General features: G+C 46.5%; 1 protein-coding gene across 1 annotated transcript in view; it reads left to right on the top strand.

Annotated features, from left to right (window-relative positions):
- The window catches only part of LOC149366590 (zinc finger SWIM domain-containing protein 5-like), a 56037-nt gene that overhangs the window by 6711 nt on the left and 23169 nt on the right, over nt 1–26157 (top strand). Inside the window, exons 2-12 of the mRNA XM_089551389.1 lie at nt 1212–1308; nt 9591–9718; nt 11994–12137; nt 13905–14053; nt 16080–16230; nt 17239–17448; nt 18161–18559; nt 19533–19778; nt 21232–21369; nt 23877–24216; nt 24824–24947. Coding sequence (XP_089407515.1) covers nt 1212–1308; nt 9591–9718; nt 11994–12137; nt 13905–14053; nt 16080–16230; nt 17239–17448; nt 18161–18559; nt 19533–19778; nt 21232–21369; nt 23877–24216; nt 24824–24947 — 2126 coding nt within the window. The remainder of the gene's footprint in view (nt 1–1211; nt 1309–9590; nt 9719–11993; nt 12138–13904; nt 14054–16079; nt 16231–17238; nt 17449–18160; nt 18560–19532; nt 19779–21231; nt 21370–23876; nt 24217–24823; nt 24948–26157) is intronic.

Here is a 26157-nt window from a genome sequence, read left to right as displayed (position 1 = left end):
ACTTTGAAGTGATTTGAAAAGATACGTCCTCTATAATGGGAGAGTTTCTTGCACTAATGCTTGCAGTATTCCTTGTTAACTTAAACAAGTTAAGGACAACGCAGCGAGCTATAGAAAGAAAAATGATAGGTGTAATGTTAAGAGATCGGAAGAGGGCGGAGCGGGTGAGAGTACAAACGTGGGTTAATGACATCCTAGTTGAAATCAAGAGGAAGAAATGGGCTTGGGCAGGGTGTGTAATGCGAAGGCAAGATAACCGCTGGTCCTTAAGGGTAACGGAGTGGATTCCAAGAGGAGGCAAGCGTTGCAGGGGGCGGCAGAAAGTTAGGTGGGCGGATGAGATCAAGAAGTTTGCAGGAATACGGTGGCCACAACTGACAAAGGACAGGGTTAATTGGAGAGACATGGGAGAGGCTTTTGCCCTGCAGTGGGCATAGTCAGGCTGATGGTGATGATTCCTTCTATGCTGGGTGAGCTGATGTGTTAAAGTTTGGCCATGATGTATACGGCTGCATGTTTGTTGGAGTTGTGACGGTGTCAGTCGTGTGATTTTTCTAGAGAGTGAGCAACATACCTCACTAGGCACTGTGGTCAAAGTTGGTCATTTTCCTTGAACACAACCAGCTCTGAGTGTAGCCCTTGACTTACTTTCATTTAGTCCTCTGACAAGCCTGGCCTTAGAGCCAACGACGTACAAGGGAAGCCTTTGGTTTGAGTTGCTGCGGGAATTCAGGTGGACAAAAAAACTACAAGGGCACATTTAGCACTATGTGGCAGTTTTGAAGCTTAGGCAAAAAAAAGTGCATGGAAGTTTGTCCCACGCAGAACCTCTAGGTCACACGAGACTGCATTTTGCTCTGTGACGGGCAGGGTAATTTCCTGAAATCTCATTTGTGGGGAGAGCTTTTGTGCTCACCGCGGAAAATAACTTCAGTGTACTTGGAAGGTGGTAGTGGCAGAGAGAATGCTTTTAAAAAAAGATCTTTTTTCTTTTGAGGGTTGCCTGGCTGACTGTGTGCTCTTTTCTGCATTTTTTTTTGTACTTTTCCGTTGTTTGAGTAGCAGCTGTACGGCCTCAGAGTCGCAGAAACATTATAGCCTTTTTAGTGGGCATAGTGAGTGACGCTCGGGATAGTATTTGTTTTGATACTTGATGCCTGCCTTGTCCCAGTGTTGGCACTTATCGTTGCCCTTTCTGTGCTGCATTTCAGGTTTTCACTTGAGCGGAAGTGTGACGCCCAGCGCCCCTGGGACGGGTTATCCTGCCGAGCCCGAGAGGAAGTTTCGCATCTCCATTAGCTTCGACAGGTGAGTTCACCTGACCTCCTCTTCTGGTGTCAGGGTTTTTGAATTGTTGAATGTAAACTTGGGTCATTGACCACGTCAAAAAGGGGGTTAGTTGACGTTTCCAAACCGCTGCGGGTTCCTTGTTCACAATGAATAACCGGCCGATTAAGATGCAGCTTATGTAGCTTTGACCAGTCGACGTAAGGATTTTGCGTAAGCCGGGTGAAGATTTCCCTTGGTTCTGTTGATAGTGTTCGGCTTCGATTGGATTATCATAGAAAGCTCTTGATTTTTTTTTAATAGATACACCAGATGGAGATAAAAATTTAAGGGACACTTAATTCTCTTGTGTGTCTGGCGTGATATCATAGTGCCACTTGGATGCCTGAGTGCAATGAACTTCCGGTACGGTGACGTCACTTCCTGTTCAGTTGATGTAACTTCCGGTCCGGTGACGTCACTTCTGGTTCAGTTGACACAACTTTCGGTCCAGCGACATCACTTCCTGTTCCTGTTCAGTTAATGTAACTTCCGGTCCGGTGACGTCACTTCCTGTTCAGTTGACGCAACTTTTGGTCCAGTGACGCCACTTCCTGTTCCTGTTCAGTTAATGTAACTTCCGGTACGGTGACGTCACTTCCTGTTCAGTTGACACAACTTCCGGTCCAGTTACATCACTTCCTGTTCAGTTAATGTAACTTCCGGTCCGGTGACGTCACTTCTGGTTCAGTTGACACAACTTTCAGTCCAGTGACATCACTTCCTGTTCCTGTTCAGTTAATGTAACTTCCGGTTCGGTGACGTCACTTCCCGTTCACTTGACGCAACTTTCGGTCCCGTGACATCACTTCCTGTTCAGTTAATGTAACTTCCAGTCCGGTGACGTCACTTCCTGTTCACTTGACGCAACTTTCGGTCCAGTGACATCACTTCCTGTTCAGTTGATGCAACTTCCGGTCCAGTTACATCACTTCCTGCTCAGTCGATGTAACTTCCAGTCCAGTGACGTCACTTCCTGTTCACTTGACGCAACTTTCGGTTCAGTGACATCACTTCCTGTTCAGCTGATGCAACTTCCGGTCCAGTTACATCACTTCCTGCTCAGTCGATGTAACTTCCGGTCCGGTGAAGTCACTTCTGGTTCAGTTGTCGCAACTTTCGGTTCAGTGACATCACTTCCTGTTCAGTTAATGTAACTTCCGGTCCGGGTGACGTCACTTCCCGTTCACTTGACGCAACTTTCGGCTTAGTTGACATCACTTTTTGTCTATGTCATGAGTCACGACTGGTGATATGACTCATACACACATACACAGTTGCCACTCAAAGCATCATGGCATCCCCATATACCAAAACGCCGCCACATGTTATTACCTCAGCTCCGGTGTGACTTCATGGCATCAATGCAGAATGGTCGGAAGAGCTTCTTATGTTGTCGCATAAAAATTACGGCTAGTTAGAATGAGTAAATGCGGTGCTTGTTTTTGAGGTAACATGGTCTGTTGAAAGGAGACTAAGAACAAGCTGAAGTTTGCCTGTATCGACAGATTGCCTCATTCTAATGACAAAGTTGCTGTCAGAACTACTCTAGGCTAGAAAAGGCCATGAAATGAAGTACAGGTATCAGCGCTGTCAGATGCTTTTTCACTAGAAAACTGAGATAACGTCAATATCTTTTGTTGTTGTTGTTATGGATCACTGGGGCTAGCTAGGCCACGCCTTCATTTGCTTTGCGACAACGATCACAGAATCCTTTTTTTGAGTTTGGACAGAGTGATGGGAAAAAAAATGTTGCATTTTTAAGTCCTGTTTTTCGAGCGATAAATCGATCTTCTACTGCCAGAAAAGCATAGATCACTTTGTGAAAAAGAGTGAAACGGTCAATTTTCTCTAAGAACAAATGTTCTTAGGAACGTTGGCAGCACGAAAAGTTTGGGCAGCAGTGGCATTCAAATGAAATGAAAATACAAAAAATAAAACCTTAAGGGGGATGTGGGGATCAGAGCGCAAAAAATCACGGAAAAAGTTGATTTTTGAAAAGTACACTTTTTGGCATCTCCAACACTGTTTCTGTGTTGTACTGAAATTTTTCGCCCAAAAATGAACCTTAACCGCTCCAAATAAATATATTCGTCGGCATCTACACATAGGCAGTGTGTACTAGCTTAGAACTTTCAGGCTTGTTTTCTCGGAAGTTTGTTTTGAGCTTAGTACCTTGTTCGTGGAAAGCGTAGCACAGCAATGGGTGCATGGATTTTTATCCCGTTTGTTTTGTTGTGATCACTCAAATGTGGTCTGTGTCAAGGCAGTCTCAGATTTACCATTTAGGCTCACATGTTTTTATTACATGATAATTAGACCATGATACATTCCAAACATAAAAGAAGGTGTATATTGCGTCCTTTAAAAAAAAAGAGCAGAGAAATTAACAAAAAAACAAATCAAGAGAGTCTTGATTTACACCATACTTATTAGTAAATATTAAACGCATTTACGGACCTGTAGCTTGTTTTTTTTATCATGCTTGGCTTTCCACAGTCAAGCAACATGGGGACAACATATAAACAATGATAAAAGGGAAACTACTAAAGCTGTCATTGTGAAACTTTATATCCGTCAGTGTCGCAAGTCTTGCATGTAGGTCAGCATGTGTTGCTGCTATTGTACTCTGTTTCCGGCAGGTCAGAAGTATACAGGTGCAAACGTCACTGAGGCATCAAGTCTGTGCTTGGACTGCCCTAGTTGTGGGTTTTCGTACCACTTTTTTTGTGTTTCAATGGCCGTTTGTGGTTGGCCTTGATGAAAAACATCTGTCACTGGCTCAAGAATGAAATGTCAGTTTAGGCTATAAATACAAAAGCTCGTGCTGGCTGTTTTAACAAAAAATACAAAAGGTACTGTCCTTCCTGCCGTGTTTTTTTTTTCATCACTGGTGTATGGTTACCTAACTAGTTTTAGGGTACTGTTAGCGGAAAGTATGTGCTAACTAGATCAACTTGAGCACATAGTGCAAGGCTAATAATTCTGGCGTGCCTAGTTAGTATATGCCTACTAAGCAAGAGCCACCTTCCTTCAGTGCCTACATACAAAAGGAAAGGAAAGGAAGAAAATCAAATAGTTTGCAACAAAGACCTTCCCATTAAAAGCTCCTGACTTGAGATCAACACGCAGTGGTAAATGACTAACAAGCAGTATATGTGTGTGCGGACAACTAACTATCATCGTTCAGTGTCTGCATTTCAAAAAGAGAGTGTTAGTCCGTATTGTTACCGTAGGTACTTAGTTATAGTGGTAACGTTAAGAGGCAGTGAGGGAGCCGAGTGGGTTGAGGAACAAACGTGAGTTAATGATATCATAGCTCAAAACAATGATATCATGACATCATAGCTGAAACGATACCATAGACGAAATGGAGTCTGGCAATGCAAAGAGAAAGTAATTGATGGTCCCTTAGGGTAACGGAGTGAATATCAAGAGAAGGCAAATATTGCAGGGGGGGAAGGGGGGGGGGGGGCTGGCACAAGGCAAGAGTTGATTAGAGATCAGTGAAGACCTTAATCTTGTGGTGGATTTAATTCGGCTGATGACGATGTCGTTCATTGGTCACACATCTGGTGTTTCACGAGAGGCGGGACGGTTGCTTGGCCTTCTGTTAAGCATTTCTTCTAAGGCCTTCTTGGTCTTGTTGTTCACTACTCAGGGTGTTCCACCTAAGACTTTACACAATTTTGAAAAATAGGCTTTTTGAATTAGAAGAGTGCTTCTTTCGGTGTAGTACATCAGAACACAGCTAAGATTTGCTAACTAGAAGGCTGGCTAACTAATACTTGGATGGATAACTTTTTAGCTATTACTGTTAGGCTCTTTAATTATTGAAAGACACTTAGCCCACCGTAAGTATTATCCATATCAGTTCCTAGAGTTTCGACAGTGTGGTTACCTTTGGCGCTCTGGCCCCACAAATTTTGGCTGTTTCAACAAGTTACGTGCACTGGAGAGGTCGCTTTGCCTGCAAACTTCTCAAAAGCACATATATTTTGGTGCAGTGTAGCAGCTAAAATTTTTTGGACCACAGCGCTGATGGTAATCGTGCCTTTGAAATTCTATAAACTGATATGAATATTTCTTACAGTGGGCTATACATGCCTTTCGATGACTAAGGTGCCTAATGGTAATAGTTAAAAAGTTAATTATTCAGTATTAGTTGGCCAGTGTGCTAATTAACACGTTTTAGCTGGATTCTGATGTACTACCCCGCGGATAGTGCTATGCCGAAAAAAAAGCGTTCTTCTAACTCAAAAAGCCTAACTTAAAAAATTATGTAAAGTGTTAGGTGAAACGCCCTGCATAGCTAGCAGCCATGTCATTAAAGGTGCACTGAAGTGGAATCTGAAGTTGTCTTTTTGCCGCGTGAACTCGATCTACACGTTCCGAGCTTTCTTAGAAACTGAGATTTACAGCCCTGTGTGGCCGATTTCCCCAATTAAATCGAATTAACGTCCGGCTCCCGCCTTTTTTTTTTTTAATTCTGCCTCGTACGGTGGGCGGAGCCGACCAACGCGTGGGGAGCGCCTTTCACCCATTCCCGTGGCGGCTTGCCGCTCTGCCATCGGCGGAGTAATACGTAGTAGTCCATAGTAGCAAATAGTCCGCGCATATTTTTATTTCTTTGGGCTTATTTTGCGGCTATATTATCTGCGAATGAAACTATTTATTCATAGAAACCTAAGAAACAAAATAAAGCGAAAGCAAAGCCTCCACGGGACTGAGCGCAAGGCACTCCACGCGTTGGTCGACTCCGCCCACCGTACGAGGCAGAATTAAAAAAAAAAGGTGGGAGCCAAACGTTAATTCGTTTTAATTGGGGAAATCGGCCACACAGGGCAATAAGTCACTGTTTCTAAGAATGCTAGGAACGTGTGGATCGAGTTCCCGCGGCAAAAAGACATGTTCAGAATCCTCTTCAGTACACCTTTAATCCATGTTCCGTGATGTGCGCAGATGTGTTTAAGCTATTGTGTGGCTGCCTAAGCCACGTGGCTTTTGTGGCCTTTGTGGTGGGAACTCCGAGCTGCGACATTTTCATGCCCATCTCAACACGAGGCAATTCGTTGCCATTTGTTTCGCAGAAAAATTCTTTGTGTAATTTCTTACCACACCTTTTCACTTAATCTTTCACTCCTACTCAGATTTGTTTTGTTTTTCTTAATTTGCTTTTTTTTTACTAAAATTATTTGATCGGATTCAAAATTCTCGTCGGCTCGTGACAGCTTTGCCAATCTTTGCTGCAGTTTTTATTTTTCTGCTTTGTCACTTTAATGTAGTTCTGTCTCTGGCGTCTTTTGCGATTCGTGGATTTGGCAATTTGTCTCCACGGGGTATTGCTTGAATCATCGCTTGGGAAACCCGGAGGCTGGCAGTGACATTTTGTCGGAAAGAGGCGTTGTGTACAACAATGCTTGCAATGGTTGCAACAATACTTCTTCAGCTGTCAGGCTGTGCTACATATGGTGACCTTTTTCCTTCTTAACCTGGAGCACATTAGCTCATGATGAACACTTTCGCAATCAATGAAAGACATGTGGGAGGGGGGGGGTGGGGGTTGAAGGCCAGAGACATTGAAGGTCGACAGCTGTCTCATGCTGAGCAAGTTATCTGTTCGAGAGTTTTTTGCTTATTGACCTCTTGCCGACGAAACAGCTGTGAACGGTGAGGTCATCGTCGTGATGAATTGCAAATTGGCTTGTGATCCATCATTTTTTTTTTTCTTCTTATCAGCTACGATGTCTTTGTTTAGGGCGTCCCGGTGACAGCTGATTTCTGCTTCCTTACTAGGGATTGAATGCTTTTGGGTGTTGGATATCATTTATCAAGCGCTCCAATTGCTTTGAGGTAGTGTTTGACAACTTTAGGAGCAAGAAAATGTAATGATACGGAGAAAAAGGTTTGCTGCGTGGGTTAAAAAGAAATATTGTCTACTTTTAAGGTTGTTGGGGTCCTGCTGAGCTTAGTCGAACTAGGAATCTCTGAAGCAGCAGCTGTGTTGGTTAAACAGTTGAGCCATGGAGAAGCTGACACACTTGGGATAATGGCACAGATGTGATTGAGATGTTCTCTGAAATGATATTAGATCCTTTACACAGTTAACGTTGGCATTGAGCTAGCATTTGCAACACTTCTTGGTTCTTATATTCTTAGCAGCAAGATGACCTGACATTCCCATTTTCTTTTAAAGGTGCAGTGAAGAGGAATCTGAACTCGTCTTTTTGCCGCGGGAACCGATCTACACGTTCCGAGCATTCTTAGAAGCTTAGAATTATTGTCCTGTGCGGCCGATTTCCCTAATTAAATCGAATTAACGTCCGGCTCCCGCCTTTAATTTTTGAATTCTCCCCGTGCGGTGGGCGGAGTCGACCAACGCATGGAGTGCCTTTCAGCCAGCTCCGTGGGGGCTTTGCTTTCGCTTTATTTTGTTTTTTAGGGTTCCGTGAATAAATAGTTTCATTCGCAGATAATATACCCTCAAAATAAGCCCGCAGAAATAAAAATACGCGCGGACTATTTGCTACTACGGACTACTACGTAATACTCCGCCGATGGCAGAGTGGCAAGCCGCCACGGGACTGGGTGAAAGGCATTCACGCGTTGGTCGACTCCGCCTACCGTACGGGGAGAATTAAAAAAAAAAAGCTGGGAGCCGAACATTAATTCAATTTAATTAGGGAAATCGACCACACAGGGCAATAAATCGGAAGTTTCTAAGAATTCTCGGAACGTGCAGATTGAGTTCCCGCGGCAAAAAGACGAGTTCAGATTCCTCTTCACTGCACCTTTAATGCAGACACTGAGGGATGACAGTTGGCTGTCGAAATATATTTTTTGTCGTGGTCACTTACTATTGTGCATTGAATGCATGTTAGGAGGTTTTCCTTAAAAGGTTATTGTTGCGAACAATCAGTTTTCTTTTTTTTTAGGGATTGAGGCTCCTTTTCGAGCATTTGGGGTGCATAAACTGATATGTTAAAGGCCTTGAGCATAGCAGCATTGTTAGCATCTGTGTAATGTTCCAAGGCTGAGTTGATTAGCGCACTTAGGACTATGCCGTACTATGTACGGCATGATAGTGTCAGCTTCTGAAAGATGGCCCTCTTGGCTTTGTTTTGTACTTGTGGTCACTGTGATGTACAATAGTGAAACTGCTTCTTATTCCTCTTTCTATTTTTTTTTTTTTGCATAGTTTATGCAATTCTCACAGTGGTTTTGTGAGCATTTGCCAGTTGGTTGGTTTCACTGCAGCATTGTGCCCACAACTGAGGTCAAGAATACTTTCTGCATCATTTAGAGCGGCCTGTGTCGTCGATCATCAGCAAGTTTTGTGGCTAGCTCAATGCTGTTTTTGTGAGAACATGCTCACACAGCAACATATAGAGCAATTTTTTTGCTTTCTTGTGATTTTTTTTACGTCAGAAAGCCACCTTTTAACAGTGAGAACCCTTCACTTATAGTGAGGGGCTCAGTGGGTAAGGCGCTCGTCTACTAAGCCGGAGTACGAGGGTTGGAATTGCATTTCGATGGAGGCAAAATTGAAAAGGCGCCAGCATGCTGTTGGATGTCAGTGCACGTTTGGGGGGGGGGGGGGGGGGGGGGGGGGGGAATTATTCTAGAGACCTCTACTACAGCCCCTCTTTCTTTCTTTTCTTTCTTTCTTTCTTTCTTTCTTTCTTTCTTTCTTTCTTTCTTTCTTTCTTTCTTTTTCTTTCTTTCTTTCCCCTTTCTTTCTTTCACTCTTTCCTTTAACCCTTCCCTATTGGTGCAGTTTCGGGTGTGCATCACTTCCTTTCAGTTTTCGTATGCTGACATTAGCATGTGTGGATCTGGCCACTGCTTTCATTAGTACACACCCCATGTGATTTCAGCCTCAGAAGTGCAGTTGGACGGGTTCTTTAATGGGCTGTAAAAGTTCTGAAAGCACTGTTTTTTTATGCGCGCACCATGAGATCATTTAGTGCTCACAGAAAAGTGGCTGTTCAACCAGCTTTTTCAACAGGAACATACAGGAAGCTTTTTAGTTCAGTTTATCTTGGTGCACCTGGCTACGGTGGGGTGTCAAAGTTGGGTCACTGAAAGCTGCACCCAACTGCAGATAAGTAAGGCATGTTGACAGGCTAGTCAACTGCAGGCAACCTTCACCAACTTCAGCTTCAGTTGTAGAGCTGAAAACCCTCTCGCTGAAAGTGGCATCTGTGAAGCAAAATTGCTGAACTGTGTCACTGCATCTCTGTTTCTGTGCGTGCCCTTTGCAGGTGCAAGATCACCTCTGTGACATGCACATGCGAGACGCACGACATCTTCTGGTGCCAGCACGTGGTGGCTCTGGCGATCTACCGAATCCGGAATGCCGACAGCGTCCGGCTTCGGGTGCCCATCTCAGGTGAGGAGGAGGTGCTTTGGGCTTCTGTATTGTAATAAGGGAGTAATTACTCATTGACATCCACCCGAGCGCAGCCATACGGCTACAAAGGAAAGCTACGCAGCTTTCTCAGAAACTTTGTAGTTAGAGAAAAATTCGTCCTGGTCCGGGGTTCGAACCCGGGACCACCGCTTCACCAGAGCAGTCGCTCTACTAATTGAGCTAACCAGGACGGCAAACTTATGGTAGGGTGAGAGCGAATTGATCAATAACTCGAAGTGGGGACTGTGTTGGTCAAATGTTTTAGGGGAATCTCCCAAGGTGGAGTAGATTTGTAATAAGGGAGTAATTACTCATTGGCAATCACCCAAGCGCAGCCTTACGGCTACAAAGGAAAGCTATACAGCTTTCTCAGAAACTTCGTAGCTAAAGCAAAATTTATCCTGGTCCGGTGTTCGAACCCGGGACCACCGCTCCACCGGAGCAGTCGCTCTACCAGCTGAGCTAATCAGGACAGCAAGATTATGATAAGGCGAGAGCGAATCGCTCAATAACTCGAAGTGGGAACTGTATAGGAAAGCTGTATAGCTTTCTTTTGTAGCCATATGGCTGCGCTTGGGTGGATGCCAATGAGTAAATTACTCCCTTATTACAAATCTACTCCACCTTGGGGGATTCCCCTTAACTTTTGACCAACACACTCTCTTTTGCTTCACACTTCCTCATTATAGCATCTACCAAGGCATGCCTGGTGTATCTTGATAGCCATGCTCTGCGTCTTGGTCAACTGGCGTCATCTGTTGATGCCTCGTGTGACTGTGCCTTTGCTTGGAATGTAGATCCCATGGTGTGCGTTACCACAGCCAGTGTTTAGTCGAGTGGGGAGTGCTTGCATTTAGGAGCACAGATCCTTCTTCAGTCTCTGAAGCCTCAGGGAGGTGGGAATATGGTGGAAAACTGAGACAGTGACTGTGAGTCATGCGTACAACATGTTCTTTACTTGTTGTGAGGATGGCTACCTGAATTGGTTGCTGTCTTTCAATCATGTACGGAAATTAGTGTTGCGGTCAGTGTTGATTGTTTACTTCTGCCTTGGTGGATGATTTTTAAAAGTCGCAATTGCTCACTGCACTTTATCTGCATATATGGCACTAGTGCTGTAAATACGTTTTTCAAATTTTTCTCTCGTTGCATTGATGAATTCTTTCTGCTCTGCTTGTTCATGTAATTGGAACCCATACAACAATACCCTTTTGGGCACTGTAGGTGCCTTCAATAAATATGTAAATAAATCATTTGGTGGTGCTAGGTCCTCCTACACGGACCGACAGTCTGGGTCCGCTGGGCCTTGTTATCAACTCTCACTGGTTTCATAAAATGTATTTCACGAAGCATGTCTCTGCAATTTAATTTGGGTGCCACATTACAGTGCTGGTCGGGCTCGTGGTCGCATTGCAAGTTAATGCACTGCATGTAGATACCCAGCATTTTGTGGATCCTCATGCGAGAACGGGTGGTACGCCTTCTGCCGAAAGTAAACAGGCCACCAGATGCTTTGGTGATGTTGACCCCTGGGTCTGTTTTGGGGCTGCTACTTAGTGCATTGGCAGAGCTCAGGATAGTTCTGAGCACCACTGCTTAGAACTGTCAGCTCGGGTAGCAGTATGCAGATCTGCCTTCCGTTTCTGTAAGTAGGTAATACTGCATTCAGCACTGCTCCTTCTTGTGATTCTGCTGTCATATTTGCTCTCTGACAACTCCAAAGTGTGTTGATTGGCTTGGACACAGTCAGTTGCGGTTGTATATCTTTGGACATTAGTCAGATAGCGCAAGTGTTCATTGGTCCCCAGGATAGTGCACTACATGTGTGAAGTCTCCCTTTGTTTATTTATTTATTTATTTAATTATTTACCCTCAGGGCCGTTAGGCATTACAGAGGGGAGTGGGAATAACATACAAGTGCAAAAAAACAAAACAACAGCTAGAAAAATTGAATATAGTTACAGCACGCACTGGTATAAAATCAATAACAACATTAACAAAAGGCAGCATTGCACAAAACAAAACACAAAAAAACAGCAGCTAATAAATTAAAACAAAGTTATAGACATGTACTTGTATAAAATTAATAAGAGCGTTACGAAATGCAGCAGTATCAGTAATTGCAGCAATATTGTGGGGAAGGTGATTCCAGCTGACACAAGTTCTGGGTATGAATGAATCGTGAAAACATTTTGTACGACATGCTGTCTTGTTGACATGCTGTCGTGGTGTGCATGTGTATGTGCATGTGCAGAGACCCTGCTGCAGTTGGACCGGGAGCAGCTGCAGAAGCTGCTGCAGTACCTGATTGCCGAGCACCACACCGAGGTGCTGCCCACGGCTCAGCGCCTGGCTGATGAGATCCTCCAGTCGCGGTCACTCATCAACCGCATCGCAGGTACGGTGGCGGACTGACACATTTATTGCAGCTCCCTTTGTCTATTGTGACATATACACACACTGCAGTCCAGATCCAGATCACTTGTGCTCAGTGGTGAAGCCTTGGTCGCTGCTGAAAGACTCGCTTTTTGCCTGGAACTGCAGGCCTTTTTTGCACGCAACTGCTTCGAGAAGGCATCTACCTATATGTTTTTCTGAGTGACACTTAAAGGCACTACTTGCTTGGTTTATCCACAGCAATAAAAAAGAGATGCTGCCGCCAGCAACACAGTCAAACTAAACTCCACTATGCAGTGGGCAGTAGTAGTATGTCTGGTTAGGAGAGCTGTCTTCACTGATGACACGGTGACAGCCTTCGAGTCAAATCGTACTCTTTTCTTGTTCGTACTTTCAGCCTTGTTCAACTGCCTAGATTTATAACATGTTTGTAATGGATCCGAAACTAGCCACTGGCTAAGGATCCAGATGCCTCATTCACCGTGAACGTGGTATATTTTTTCTGTGTAATAAACTTGAACTAAAAACTTGTCCCAGGTGAAGGGGGTGCCTTCTGAAATTTCAACACCATGTATAGTAGAGAGTGAAATGTGAACACCTTGTTTCAGTAGTCTGGTTTGGCCACATGTCTGGTTTCAATGCCTCCGCCATGATTTGTGAGAGTTCTCATGGGCTTGTCCTACATTGGTACTGTACACCTTTTGAAAGTGCCCTCGAAAGTACCGTATAAACACGTGTAAGGGCCGCACTTTATTTTCCGAATTCGAGGGCCAATTTTCGGGTTGCGGCCCATACATGCGATGTACGAAAAAAAAAATTTTTTTTTATTAAAAACACACCAATCAGGAAATGGGCGCCATTTATTTTACGTTCAATCGTCACTTGCGGAGTATTTTGACTCTGAGCTGGTGCTGTGCTCTGGTGCACACTCATCCCAAAAGAAGCTGCGCAGCATGTCCGCACTTCCATCACATAGCAGAGCAGCTCTTCTTCCAGTTCGGGAAACTCGCACGGCTTGCCTCGGAAAGCGCGCTTTTTGCAGCTTGTGTTTCTCAGCGCACCCTTTTGGTTGCACGATCATCGGACGCGTTTCTCGGCTACGTCGAATTCACTGTCCGCCTCACGCTTGCCGCGTTTGAAAACTAGCTCCCAGCCATGTAGCTGTTAAGGTGCCTGCCCATGGTGCTAAAACTGCATACTCGGCGGCGGCACGCAAAAGCCACAACCACCACAACTACATGGGCGCGCTAACACGCCACAAAAGGGTGTAGCTGGCGATACTGATGCTGATCTGGATAGCGGGAAGTCGCGTCAGAGAAAAAAAAAACTGACGATGATGATGATGACTGCGGCCTCGGGCGCCATCCATGGACAGTTTTTGGAAGCTCTTGTGCGCATGCTTGGCCTCCACAATCAAGCGCGCCGCGATCGAGCACACCGTTGTTCGCAGCCGGAGCCAATCGCAGAGGCCATGGCGCGTGCATTTAGAAGGCTATTCCCGCCTGGGTCATGGAAAGTTCGGGTGCGGCCCTTACACGGATTTATTTTTTTTTAAACATTTCCTTCAGGAAAACAGGGTGCGGCCCATACACGGGTGCGGCCCTTACACGCGTTTATATGGTAGTTGCTGACCCAGAGAGCCTCGCAAAGCTGTATCTATCTGGGTAAGGTTCAACGGGAGCACTGAACTTGTTGTTGTAGGAAGTCTGCACTGAGTGTCTGTGTCGAGTCTCTCTTAAAAGAATTTTTTTGTTTTTTTGCTGCGAAGGAGCCCCTGATCCGACGGCGGGGGCCTCGGCCGAGGAGGACCACAGCTGGCACCTGGACGAGGAGCAAGTGAGCGAGCAGGTGCGCGCCTTCCTCTCCCAGGGTGGATACTTCATGGTCTCCAAGCAGCTCAACGCCCTCTTCTCCAAGGTACTACTCTTTCCCTCTCGCCCTCTTCCTTATTCTCTCTCTCTGTACACACTGTGCAGATGTGCTTTACTCTTCGTATTACATCTGCCGCATCTGCACTTGCAATGCGGCACAGAATGCTAGGTTGCTTGCAGTGGCTTATGGGGCTTTGCTTTAGGTAGGGTTATCTTTGGGGATGCCACTTTTTTCCTGCTTTGGTCAGTGTAAGCGGTAGGGCCACTACACAGTGCAAACGATATTTGTGCATGGGCTTATAGTTAACCCTTTCAGGCGCCATTTTTTTTGTTTTGACTGAAATCAATTATTACACCTAAGTAGTATATTCGGGCCTCAAGAACGAGAATCTGGTAGTTTTCGAACGTAAAAGACCAGCAGGTAAGTTTTTACAACAACGTGGAGAATTCCTTACAAAGTGTCAGATTTCTTACAAATACTAACATCGAAATGTCCTCCTGTGTCAGGGAAACACCCTAGGGATTGTGGAATCACTTTTTGTTTCAAAGATTCACAATATGCTCGAAATTGAGCAAAAACAACCAATGATTTCACTCACGGCAAAATCTGTCTGCACAAAAACAGCGGATAGAGTGCTACCTAGCTCGCTCTTATGTGAAATATTATTTGCTGCATTCGCTACATGGTACAAAAAAGAAACTTATTTCCAGCAAGAAGGGTGCTCAATTTGACTGAAATAATGAAATCACTGTTAAGCGCTCCAGTTTCTCAGAAAAAGCTGTAGGTTTGCCGCTTACGCAATTGTGTACAAAGCACCCGAAAGGATCATTAGGCAGCATGCTGTTGCAGAGCATTTTTTTTTTCTTTTTGGTACAGTTGTTGGAACCGTTGTTGCAACAGTTATCTTTATGTGAACCATTGATGCTGCAGATTCATCTCGCCAACAAGAATACCTGTTGCATCCCGTTTGGAGGCCACCTAAGGGGCCCAGATAGAGGCGTCCCAGCTCTTAGACCAGTGCCGCTCTCGGTGGCTAGCGAAGTTATGTCATTCTTCAGTGTTGTTTTGCCGTGTCCTAATTCTCATTCCCAACTAGCCTGATTGCGCTGACTCTGGTAAAAGGTGGAAATGAACTTGAGAAGAGCTGGCGCAGCTTACGGTCTCGAGAAGAAAATTTTATTAATCTAGTCATAGTTAGGAAATTTTCAGGGCACATGTATTTTTGTGTGCTGATTCTAGATATGTCATTTAATTTCATGTAAAACAATTCCTTGAGCACTTATGCAATATTTATGCAAGTATTTTGCGAAGAGTTTTGAGGAAAATTTGCTGTGGGAAACTCGCTGAAATGTATGCTGCTGGGTTCTCTTGACACCAAGGAATGCAATAAGGGTAAAATTATCATCCTGGCTATCATGGGACCTGAGTAATAGGGTACTGAAGCTACCACTTCAGAAACAGGAATACACACTTTTCTTCTCATTTCTGAAGCAACAACCCTATAACACAAGTTCTATGATAGGCAGGATGATAATTTTACCCTTATTGCATTCCTTGGTGTCAAGAGAACCCAGTGGCATACATTTCAGTGAGTTTCCTGCAAGAAATGTCTTTCAAAGCTGTTCACAAATACATGCAAAAAAACTGCATAAGTGCTCAAGGAATTAATTGTTTTACATGAAATTAAATGACATATTTAGAATCTGCACACAAAGATACATATTCACTGAAGATTTCTTAACTGTGACTTCATTAATAATTTTTTTTTTTCAGGACCAAGCTCCCCCCTTACACAGGTGCTCTTCTTTGTTGCTACTTATAATGTAACATGTTGGTGCAGTTCAGTCAGAGTGTCGTACGCTTATCTGCCCACACCCCGTAAATGCCGCCTGTACAGTCCTCTCTATTCATCCCACGAGCAGCACAATAACCGTTGCACTCCGCTGTCGCTTGTGCATTTGGGAGCTTGCACTCACTGCATCCCCTTTGGAGGTCTGCCCGTCTTCAGCATCCACGTTGAAGGGTCCCACGCGGTGGTTGGCCGCGGCTGAGCTGACAATTGCCTGCGCAGGTGAAGGAGATGCTGCGAGCGGGCGATTCCAACGGGGCACGCATGCTGCGGCTCATCACGGAGCAGTTCCTGGCCGACCCCCGCCTTGTCATCTGGCGGGCCCAGGGGACACCCATGTCCGACAAGTGCCGGCAACTGTGGGACCAGCTTGGTACGCACCTTTCGTTTTCACTCTAGCCTACCTGAGGAGGAAAAACTTTTTATTCTATCAATGTCCGATTGGTAGATAGATGGTCGCTGTCCTCTTCGGACTGTGTCCTTAATCCCAAACTATTCTTCTGGGAAGGAAGAGGGAGGAGGAAAAACTTCTTAATCGATTAATGTTCGATTGGTGGCTAGATGGTTGCCATCCTTTCCGGACAGGGTCCGTAGTCCAGGGCTCTGTTGGCTGTCGCTGTCCAGTGCATCCGCTCAGTCAGCCGTTGCTGGTCTTGCGGGTTTGATCTAGACGAACCAGCTTCCCGAGAGGAGAAAGTGGGGTCAGGAATGAGTGGCTGGCGCCCATTCGGTCAGGGCATTCGCATAAGGAGCAGAGCGGACTCCGCAGTGTGGCGCCAGCTTCAGAAACACACACTTTCCCAATCCTCTATAGCGAACGCTTCTTCCCCACCAAATATCCCAGATGCTGCCTGACATGCAGCGGTCCTTTACCCACCCTCTTCCACTCTGATTTGTTAATGGAGTGTGTTGAGGTTGTGCAGAAAAAAATTCTCAGCCTCCTGGATGATTAACGCATTCACTGTGGCAGTGATCTGCACAGCCGTAATCCCTGTGCGTTGTGGCCTATCGGCGAGCCACCCTAAATTTCCGCAGTAGCGACCTGAGCCGTTAGTGAGCCACTGTCGAAACCAGGTTCTTTGAGCCGCCAACAGATGGCATGAGCAACCTTGCTTGTGTGCTTTTCATGGGTTGTTAGAAACTTACTGAGCTCTCCCACAGCTTCATCACGATTCAGTATTCGTGGCTACACAGCTTGCATACTGAGAGAACATGCCGCCTGTTTACTTTTGTCAAAGACTGTACGTACCGTATGGGGAAGCACATCCCTCACGAAGACTAAAGAACATGACTGTCGAAGCACTAGTTTGATGGGTTCGTTACTTACTCTAGTGAGCGCGGTAATGATTTCTGCTCGGGGTGGTGCATTGCACATTTGCAGGCACCCTGTGGGTGTGTGTAGTGCTGAACCCGCACTGCACCAGTGCGGAGAAGCAGCAGTGGCGCCAGCTGCTGGAGCGGTGGTCCTCGATGCACATCTGCCCCCTGGAGGACGCGGACTTCCGACCCAGTGCCACGGGACGTCGGCCGCTGGTCGTCGACGACGACTCATCCGATTCTTCCGAGGATGACGGGGGTGGTGGTGGGCACGGTCAGTTGCTGCTGAGCACGCGTTTTTGATGGACGGTTATTGCAATTTGTGCGGTTCATGTAGCTCTTCTATTGAGAGTTCCTGAACTTGTGTTCAGAACAGGTGCAATTAAAATGGCGTAACGTTGATGTCCTATCTGCGATGTGATTTGCTAACTTTGGTATACTACTGTCAAGCCTGCTGAAAACCTAACACCTAGTGTAAATACGTGGTAACACAAAATCATTGCTGTATATTATGTTCCATGACTGTTCAGAGATCTGTCGAAAGCTCTCCGAGACATTGACACAGTTTGATGCTGCACCTGTTTAGCTTGTTGTGTCGCCCAGTGGCAGGATCAAGGAATAGTTAATCCATAGAAAACAAGTCATCGTGGCTCATGCTTGTGGCAAACTAACTTTCTTCTGGGGTCTTAATTTCTTGGATAAAATAAAATAAAATAAAAATAAAAGGCACTATCCAAGGAATGCTTTGCTTTTTGAAAAGCCTAGTTAATGGCGTTTCAGCCTAGCAATTCTGCCGTAATTTTTGCAGCCATTAACCTTGTGTGTACAATTTCTCTCACTAATTCATCACTAGCCTCCGTTCTTGTTGCCTTTTTCTTACCTGGGCAGTGCCCTGCTCATGCAGAATCTTTTAGCCCCTGCATATGCTTTCATCTGTTGGCTTGGGGCCAGCCTGTTCACAGAGATGTGCCCTCTTTCTTGAACAGGTGACAACCGAGCTGGTGGCGGCCACCACGGGGGTGGCGGCGGGAACCACCACCATTCACGAGGACTGCCACCCGGTCCACCCCACCACGGCGGCAACGGCGCGCTGCCACACCATCCACACCGGCGGTCGCGAAGGAGTAGTGTTGTGGCCCCGCCCCGTTCCATCTTCCAACGTGCCCTGGAGGCGTGGCTGCTCTCGTGGGACGATCCGCACCTGCGCTACATTCTGTCGCATGACGCCTGTTCCGAACCTCATTCCCACCGCTCGTCTGGGTCATCATCGTCGTCGTCGTCCTTTTCGTCGTGTTCATCTTCGTCGTCGCCGTCGTCGTCCTGTTCCAGTTCCTGTACTCCGTCGACCAACCACTTCAATTCACAGGGTTACCCCCTCTGGCACGGTGAGCGCTGCTTTGTGTTTTCCAGGGAAATTTATAACGTGTGGTGACGGGGTTCAAGGTCAACCACTGTTCACTACCATTGGCGTTGATGCTGATGTTTTTGCCTGTGTGTGTTGTGACGGAACGCGAGATTACATTAACTTGTATATTTTCAGTGGACACTCGATTTGTCAGAAGGCACAGGTTTAAGCTTAAAAACAGGATAAAAGCTTAGAGTGCACCATCTTCTGTCCAAACTGAAGGCAGAAGTTCAACGGTCACCAACACTTAAAGGTGCACTGAAGAGGAATCTGAACTCATTTTTTTGCCGTGGGAACTCGATCTACATGTTCCGAGCATTCTTAGAAACTTCGACTTATTGCCCTGTGTGGCCGACTTCCCTAATTAAATCGAATTAACGTCCGGCTCACGCTTTTTTTGTTTAATTCTCCCCATACGGTGGACCGAGTTGACCAACGCGTGGAGTGCCTTTCAGCCAGCTCCGTGGAGGCTTTGCTTTCGCTTTATTTTGTTTTTTAGGTTTCCATGAATAATTAGTTTCATTCGCAGATAATATAGCCGCAAATTAAGCCCGCAGAAATAAAAATACGCGCAGGCTATTTGCTTCTACGGATTACTATGTATTACTCCGCCGATGGCAGAGTGGCAAGCCGCTACGGGACTGGGTGAAAGGCACTCCACGCATTGGTCGACTCCGCCCCCCATACGGGGAGAATTAAAAAAAAAAAAAAGGCAGGAGCCGGACGTTAATTCGATTTAATTATGGAAATCGGCCACACAGGGCAATAAATCGAAGTTTCCAAGAATGCTAAGAACGTGTAGATGGAGTTCCCGCGGCAAAAAGATGAGTTCAGATTCCTCTTCACTGCACCTTTAATGATCGTCTCGGTCTGTTGTAAAGGTTGAATGTCTTTGAATGCCAGTGTGTGGGCTCCAGTGCGTGCGTCTCGTGACGTGACCATGTGCTCTGCAGAGCCCATCCCGGTGGCGTGTTCGCGGGTGGAGGCCCTCCGCTCGCACGGCTACCAGCAGGAGGCCCTGCGGCTGGCGGTGGCCGTGGTGCGCACCATGAAGCGCCAGCAGCGCGAGTGGCAGTGCCGCTGGCAGGCCGAGCAGGAGCGCTCGGGCATCCACCACCACCACCACCATCACCACCACCACCACCATCGGAGCGGGGGCCGCTCCTCCTCCTCTTCGTCGGGATCCTCCTCCTCGTCCGGTGAGCTGCCTCTCCTCCCACCTTTGACATGCAGCCTAATCCGCGCCATCTGACCTGCCACATCCCAATGGGCGCTTGAACTCCCTTGGACGTCCTAGGGACGTTTCAGGCGTCCTAGAGACGTTTTGAGACGTCTTGCGGACGTTTTGAGACGTCTTGCAGACGTCCACTGGACGTCCAGTGAAGTTTCAGTGCCCACCGGGATTGGCTCACTGGAGATGGCAGTCAGCTGTTGAACCCAAATGGTGGGACTAAATCCCCAGCCACAGTGGCCGTGTTTTAATGGAGGCAAAACAAAAAGCACCTGTGTGCTGCGCGATGTCAGTGCATGTTACAAAGTACCCCATGTGTTCGACATCAATCCGGAGCCCTCCGCGCGGCCTTACCCCGCGCTATCTGACCTGCCACATCCCAACGGGCGTTTGAACCCTCTTGGATGTTCTTGGGACGTTTGAGACGTCCTGCGGATGTCCACTGGACGTCTAGTGAAGTTTCAGTGCCCACCGGGATTGTCTCACTGGAGATGGCAGTCAGCTGTTGAACCCAAATGGTGGGACTAAATCCCCAGCCACGGTGGCCGTGTTTTAACGGAGGCAAGACAAAAAGCACCTGTGTGCTGCGCGATGTCAGTGCATGTTACAAAGTACCCCATGTGTTCGACATCAATCCGGAGCCCTCCGCTATGATGTCTCTTGATAGCTTGCATACAAATCAGGGCAACACGGGAACACCTACTGGATGCTTTGATGCAGGAGCCTGGTGTGCTTCTTGAAAAATTGAGGAATGCGGGAAGATTTCTCCGAGCCTGATTGATTTGTTGAGATGATGCAGTTCACTGTTGCCTGCAGGACTAATGTGCATATCACGAGATGCCTCTGCCTTCGATGCGCTATTTTTAGTGTAACATGTCATTGGTGTAATGTGAGATTTTTTTGTGTGTGCATGTGTTTTTTTTTTTCTTATCTCCCTCCAAGTTATTCTTGAGCTGCTGTGTCTTTCTTGTGTTAATACTTTTGATAATGTTGATAATGTTAATGTTGACCATGAACCCTGTACTTTGTATTTCTTGTTGATGTTACCGAGCACTGTATTATGAAACAACTGCTCCCCCCCCCCCTTATGTAATGCCCTAAGCCAAGGGCCCTTATGGGTAAATAACTGATGATGATGAGATGTGTTGTGGGCTTGTGTTAAGACCCTGAACATTGCACCCAGACTGCGTAGAGTACACGTGACTGACTGAAAACAGGAGTGCTACAAAATGGAGAAGTAAGCAAGCATCAGCTGTAGGAATCGGACCGTTTTTCCGCAATTGGGGAGTTAACTGCCATGAACTGAACTTGAAGTCCAAGGGGCGAAGTGTCTTTCGATCATGGTGTTTTTGTCCCTTGGTCCCATCCTTTGTTGCTGAACGCAGTCCTTTCCTTCCATTCCTTTTCTGCGTGGTCTGCAGGTTTCTCCTCCAACCTGAGCACGCACAACAACACGGAAGGCTGGGTCGGCCACCCACTCAACCCCATTGGCTCCCTGTTCGACACGCTGGCCGAGGCCTCCCTGGTTCCCGACAGCAAGCACCTGGAGTACTTTTACGGTGGGTGCCAAGCTTCGCTGGGAAACTTGTATTCCCCGCTTGCTGTGCGTTGTTGCCGGTTTGTTAAGAAGCCTGCGCATTGCAGGTCAGAGCTTCCTGTTAGTTCGTTTCTCTCTGGTGCTGGGTATATTAGATTTCCAAGCTCACATTACTCACATTGCACAGACATGATTATGATCCCAATGAGTGCCAGGTTTTTTTCTTTTCTTTAGAGCAACAACTTTATGCAATCACTCTGCTGCACTTAAATTCATGAGTGTAAAACTTTTTGGGATGGGGGCTGAGGTTGATTCTATCTTTTGCTCTCTGGGCAGACCTGTTGTAGCTTAATGGGTACAATGTTCGGCTGCTGAACGCAAGATCATGGTTCGGTTCTCGGCCGCAGTGACTGCATTTTCATGGAGGCATAATGTCAAAGATGCCCAAGTGCTGAGCAATCATGGGCGTCCGGAAGGGGGGGCAAGGGGGGGCGGTTGCCCCCCCTTGGAATTACGGATATTATTTATGCCCTAGTAGAAAACAACTACAAACCTACCGCTTCCCCCATCCCCAGACATCGGGTGCACCCCCCTGGAAAAAGTTCTGCGGACGCCCTTGTGAGCAATCAATGTCAGTGCATTTTAAAGAGCCTCAAGCGGTCAGAATCAGTTTGAAGGCCTCCACTACATCTCTCTTGTAGCCTATGTGCAGCTGCATCTAATGAGAGGACATGCTATATTTAGTGAGCTATTTATGGTTGGTGGCTTATAGATACGCTGTCTTTTCAATCTTGAGGGCAGCTTCCAGTCACCAAAAATTGAGAGTGTGCACGTTTTACGATGGTTCTCGGGTATTAATAATTTCTACTGAGGCTTTAATTTGTTGCATGATAGCCTGTACACACCTGGGTAGGTCTGACTGTGCTGCAAAGCCATTTTAAAGAGCAGTCATTCAAGGGGGTATCCTTTAAGGGTGCATCCTTTAAGGGTGCATCTGAAGTGTGGAGTAAGGGAGCTAGAGTTTGTGAAATAAGCATTGAAGAGTAGAACCTTTTTCTTGTCTTATGCGATGGGCACTTCAACAAATTTTTTTCATTTGCACTAGATCGCAGACATGTTTACAGATATGAACGGCGCCCCCCCCCCCCCCCCCCAGTTTCCCAGTTTATCTGGCATAAATTCTTTTAAAATGCTCTCAGCAGCATTTCTGTGATTTCGGTGTAACACTCCGTAGTTTGTACTGAGGTAAATGAGACTATAATCCCTATTCTAGAGACATGCACCACAGTGGCTTAGCAGCTATGGCGTTCTGCCGCTGAGCCCATTATTGTGAGACTGAATCCCGGCTGTTTTATGACGGCAGCAAAATGCGGAAACACTCGCATGTTTTGCATGTCGGTGTGTGTTACAGAACCTCAGGTGGTTGGCACAAATTCAAAGCCCTCCACTATGGTCTCTCTCATAGCCCATGTGCAGCTCAAACTGTACCGGCTTATACCCTGCGCAATACAGAAAAATGGTTTGTTCCTTTTTGCCACACATGTTATATGAATCAGATGTTACGTTACAATATGCCACACTTATTAAACCACTTACAGTCTATGAATGTCGATTATTTCAAAAAGGAGCTAAGGAGCTTGCACGAAATTAAAGCCGCCCTTGCATAAGCAGCGAAACGTTAAGTATGTTTTTTTTAGTTGATGCGTAAAATAATAAAGGAGTAATTACTCATTGACATCCACCCGAGCACAGCCATATGGCTACAAAGGAAAGCTTCTCTCTCTGAACATCTAAGCCTCTAAACATTTGAACAACACTGTTCCCACTTTGAGTTATTGATCAATTTGCTTTCTCCCTGCTATAAGCTTGCTGTCCCGGTTAGCTCAGTTGGTAGAGCGACTGCTTCGGTGAAGCGGTGGTCCCGGGTTTGAACCCCGGACCAGGACGAATTTTTATTTAACTACGAAGTTTCTGAGAAAGCTGTATAGCTTTCCTCTGTAGCCGCATGGCTGCGCTCGGGTGGATGTCAATGAGTAATTACTCCCTTATTACAGATCTACTCCACCCTAGGGAATTCCTCTAAGCATTTGAACAATGATGCATAAAATATTTTGTATGTATATCTGTGCCTGTGTAAAAGTTTTGTCTATGGTGTTGGCCGATCTTCCGATGTTTATAGTCTTTTATGAGATACTCGTATCTCCTGCTGTATGCCATGTAAAGGGGAGTCTGGGGGTCCCTCAACTGATATGCGATCACCTTTTATCTGGACCTACCCACAGCGGTTATGGCGCTCGACTGCTGACCCGAAATACGCGGGTTCGATCCAGGCCGCGGCGGTTGAATTTGGACGGAGGTGAAATTCTAGAGGCCCATGTACTGTGTGATGTCAGTGCACGTTAAAGAACCCCAGGTGGTCAAAATTTCCGGAGCCCTCCACCACGGCGTCTCTCATAGCCTGAGTCGCTTTAGTACGTTAAAGCCCAATAAATCAAATCAAATAATATGTTCTTCAAATGGCCCCCGCAGAGTCTCTACCCGGACCCAGCGCTGAAGAAGCAGCTGCCAGCAGCAGTAGCGGCGGAGGTGGGGGTGGTGGTGGAAACGGTGGTGGCGGCGGCGGAGGGAACAATGGCGGAGGTGGAGGCAACAACAACAACAACAATGGCGGAGGTGGAGGCGGGGGTGGCGGAGGCGGTAACAACAACAACAACAATAACAATGGGGCTGCCAACACGTCGCATCACCCTCCACACCCGTCTCATCCTCCGCACGGGAACAACGGTGGCGGTGGGGGCGGAGGCGGTGGCTCTTCTTCGTCGTCTCCTCCCTCGCAGTCCGCGTCAGCACAGCCCCGGGAAAGACCAAGGCAAGCTGCTGTTACATTGGTTCCTCTCGGAGAATTCTAGTGAGCGAGTTGGGGTTTACATTATAGACTGGAGGGATAAAGTGTGTATGCTGTTCCTTCGCCATGGTCGGAGTAGGCACTTTTAGGCACTTTTGCTCGTAAACTTCTGCTCGCCTCTCAGTATATGCAATCTCTTTCCTCTCAATACATTCATGTACTTCTTTTTTGCCTCTTTTATGTCCTCAAAAGCTACTCTCTTGTTGCAATCATGTAAGGCTACTTTTGGCTACTTTTGTATACATATAAAGCGTATTCATGTCTTCAGTAGAAGAGGTTGGTGTTTGTGTAGTGTGAAATCTTGAAATCCTGTATATAGGGCTGCAGATTTCTGCTGTTAGTATAGACACAGGGTAGTGGGCAGTGGCTTTAAATACTAGTGAAAACCTTAGTCCACGTGCTCTATGAAGCCAGTGGTGAGTACGTAGAGCAAACAAACTGGAGCGTGTGTAGATAGCAGCACTGAGATGTGGCTTCGGGTGGGAGCCACCGAAATATGTTCAGCTCTCCACTGCTTCGTGGCAGGTGAGTCTATTGTCGGACTTTCACGTGCCGGTCCGTGGTTTTGCAGGTATCGTCATGTTGCGGTGCCAGGCAGTCGGGACCGCAGTGAGTCGCTCCTCTCGCTGGCTGTGGAGGCAGCCCTGGTGGGACTGGGACAGCAACGATCCATGCCTGTGGGCCTCTATGCGCAGGTAACCTTTAGTGGCCTGCGGTACTTTGCTACGAAATATAACCGCTCACTAAACCGACCTGAAGTTCCTTGCATACTTCTTTCCTTTGTCGTTTTTTTTTTTTTTCAGAGTAGTTCATCACTCTTGCCAGCAGTTGTGCCTAGCCCTCTCTGTTTTGTGTCATAACTCGTCAGGTTTCACTGCTTTGCCTGTCTTGAAGGTACCGACGACTGTTCTTTAAGGACCTAACTTTTTTTGGCGCAGCTGAAAAAATTACAGTCAAAGATGCCCGATTCTGCGGTGGTTTCATTACGAACAGCGTAAAAGATTTTTACTGAGTTTTTCAGTCAGTAGATGTGCCGATTTTTTATGTATCACGGTGCTGGAAACCTTGATCAGCGAGCTCGATAGCAACGGCATGCCAGCAAAAGTGGTGAACTAAAAAAAAATGATATAGTCCCAGGCGCCAGACAGTAATTAGACAGTTTTAGCATAGTGCAGCGTCCATTTTAGTTTCATTGCCTCATCGTTGCAACACAAGATGTACACCTCGTCAGCGAAAGTGTTAATGGACTATGATGCTCCTTTTACAGCACAGTTGATCATAAGAGTGATCATATTTTGCACCCTTGAGGCAGTGCACGTTTAAGGGTGTACCCATTGGTGAAGCTCTGCTGTATGGAAAGTATGGAGGTGTCAGAGAGCTCTTGTATTCTGTAGTCACCAACTCTTAGGTGGGCTTCCTTTCAGTTACAAGATGCAGCAGTTTTTTTTTACAGTAATAGCTGCACTGAACAGCTTCTGTGGGTAAATGGCAGTGCCTTTGGCATTACTGGTGACACTCTACACATTAGCTGCAAACTCCATAAATTCCATGCAGGGCAGTAAAGGCCATGTAGGCTGGCAGGGCCGTAAGTGTGCCCAGACTGTAAAATGTTGTCATGTCAGTTAAACCTGTGCTGTAACAGGTTGCACAAGAGGCCCGCTTGAGTAGGTGCCATCTTCAGTCGTGATCAAGTGAGTTTCGAACTAGGCACTCTTGGGTGGAAGGGGTATGCCTTTTGATATCACCTTTTTACTCAGGAGATAGTGGGAATTCGGGGGGGTTTTCCCTCTTCTGAAACATAAGAACTGTCGTGTCCGGTCGCTGTGTTGAATGCAGCGAAAGACGCACACGGTACTTTAAGACTTCGTTTATTTAAAGCCGATGAGGGTGCGACCAGCGTCGACC

Source organism: Amblyomma mixtum, chromosome 1 (genome assembly GCF_055824585.1).
Source record: "Amblyomma mixtum isolate Tamu chromosome 1, ASM5582458v1, whole genome shotgun sequence".
NCBI classification, from domain to species: Eukaryota; Metazoa; Arthropoda; class Arachnida; order Ixodida; family Ixodidae; genus Amblyomma; species Amblyomma mixtum.
The sequence above is the reverse complement of the archived record's forward strand: the minus strand, read 5'-3'. Positions and strand labels throughout refer to the sequence as shown.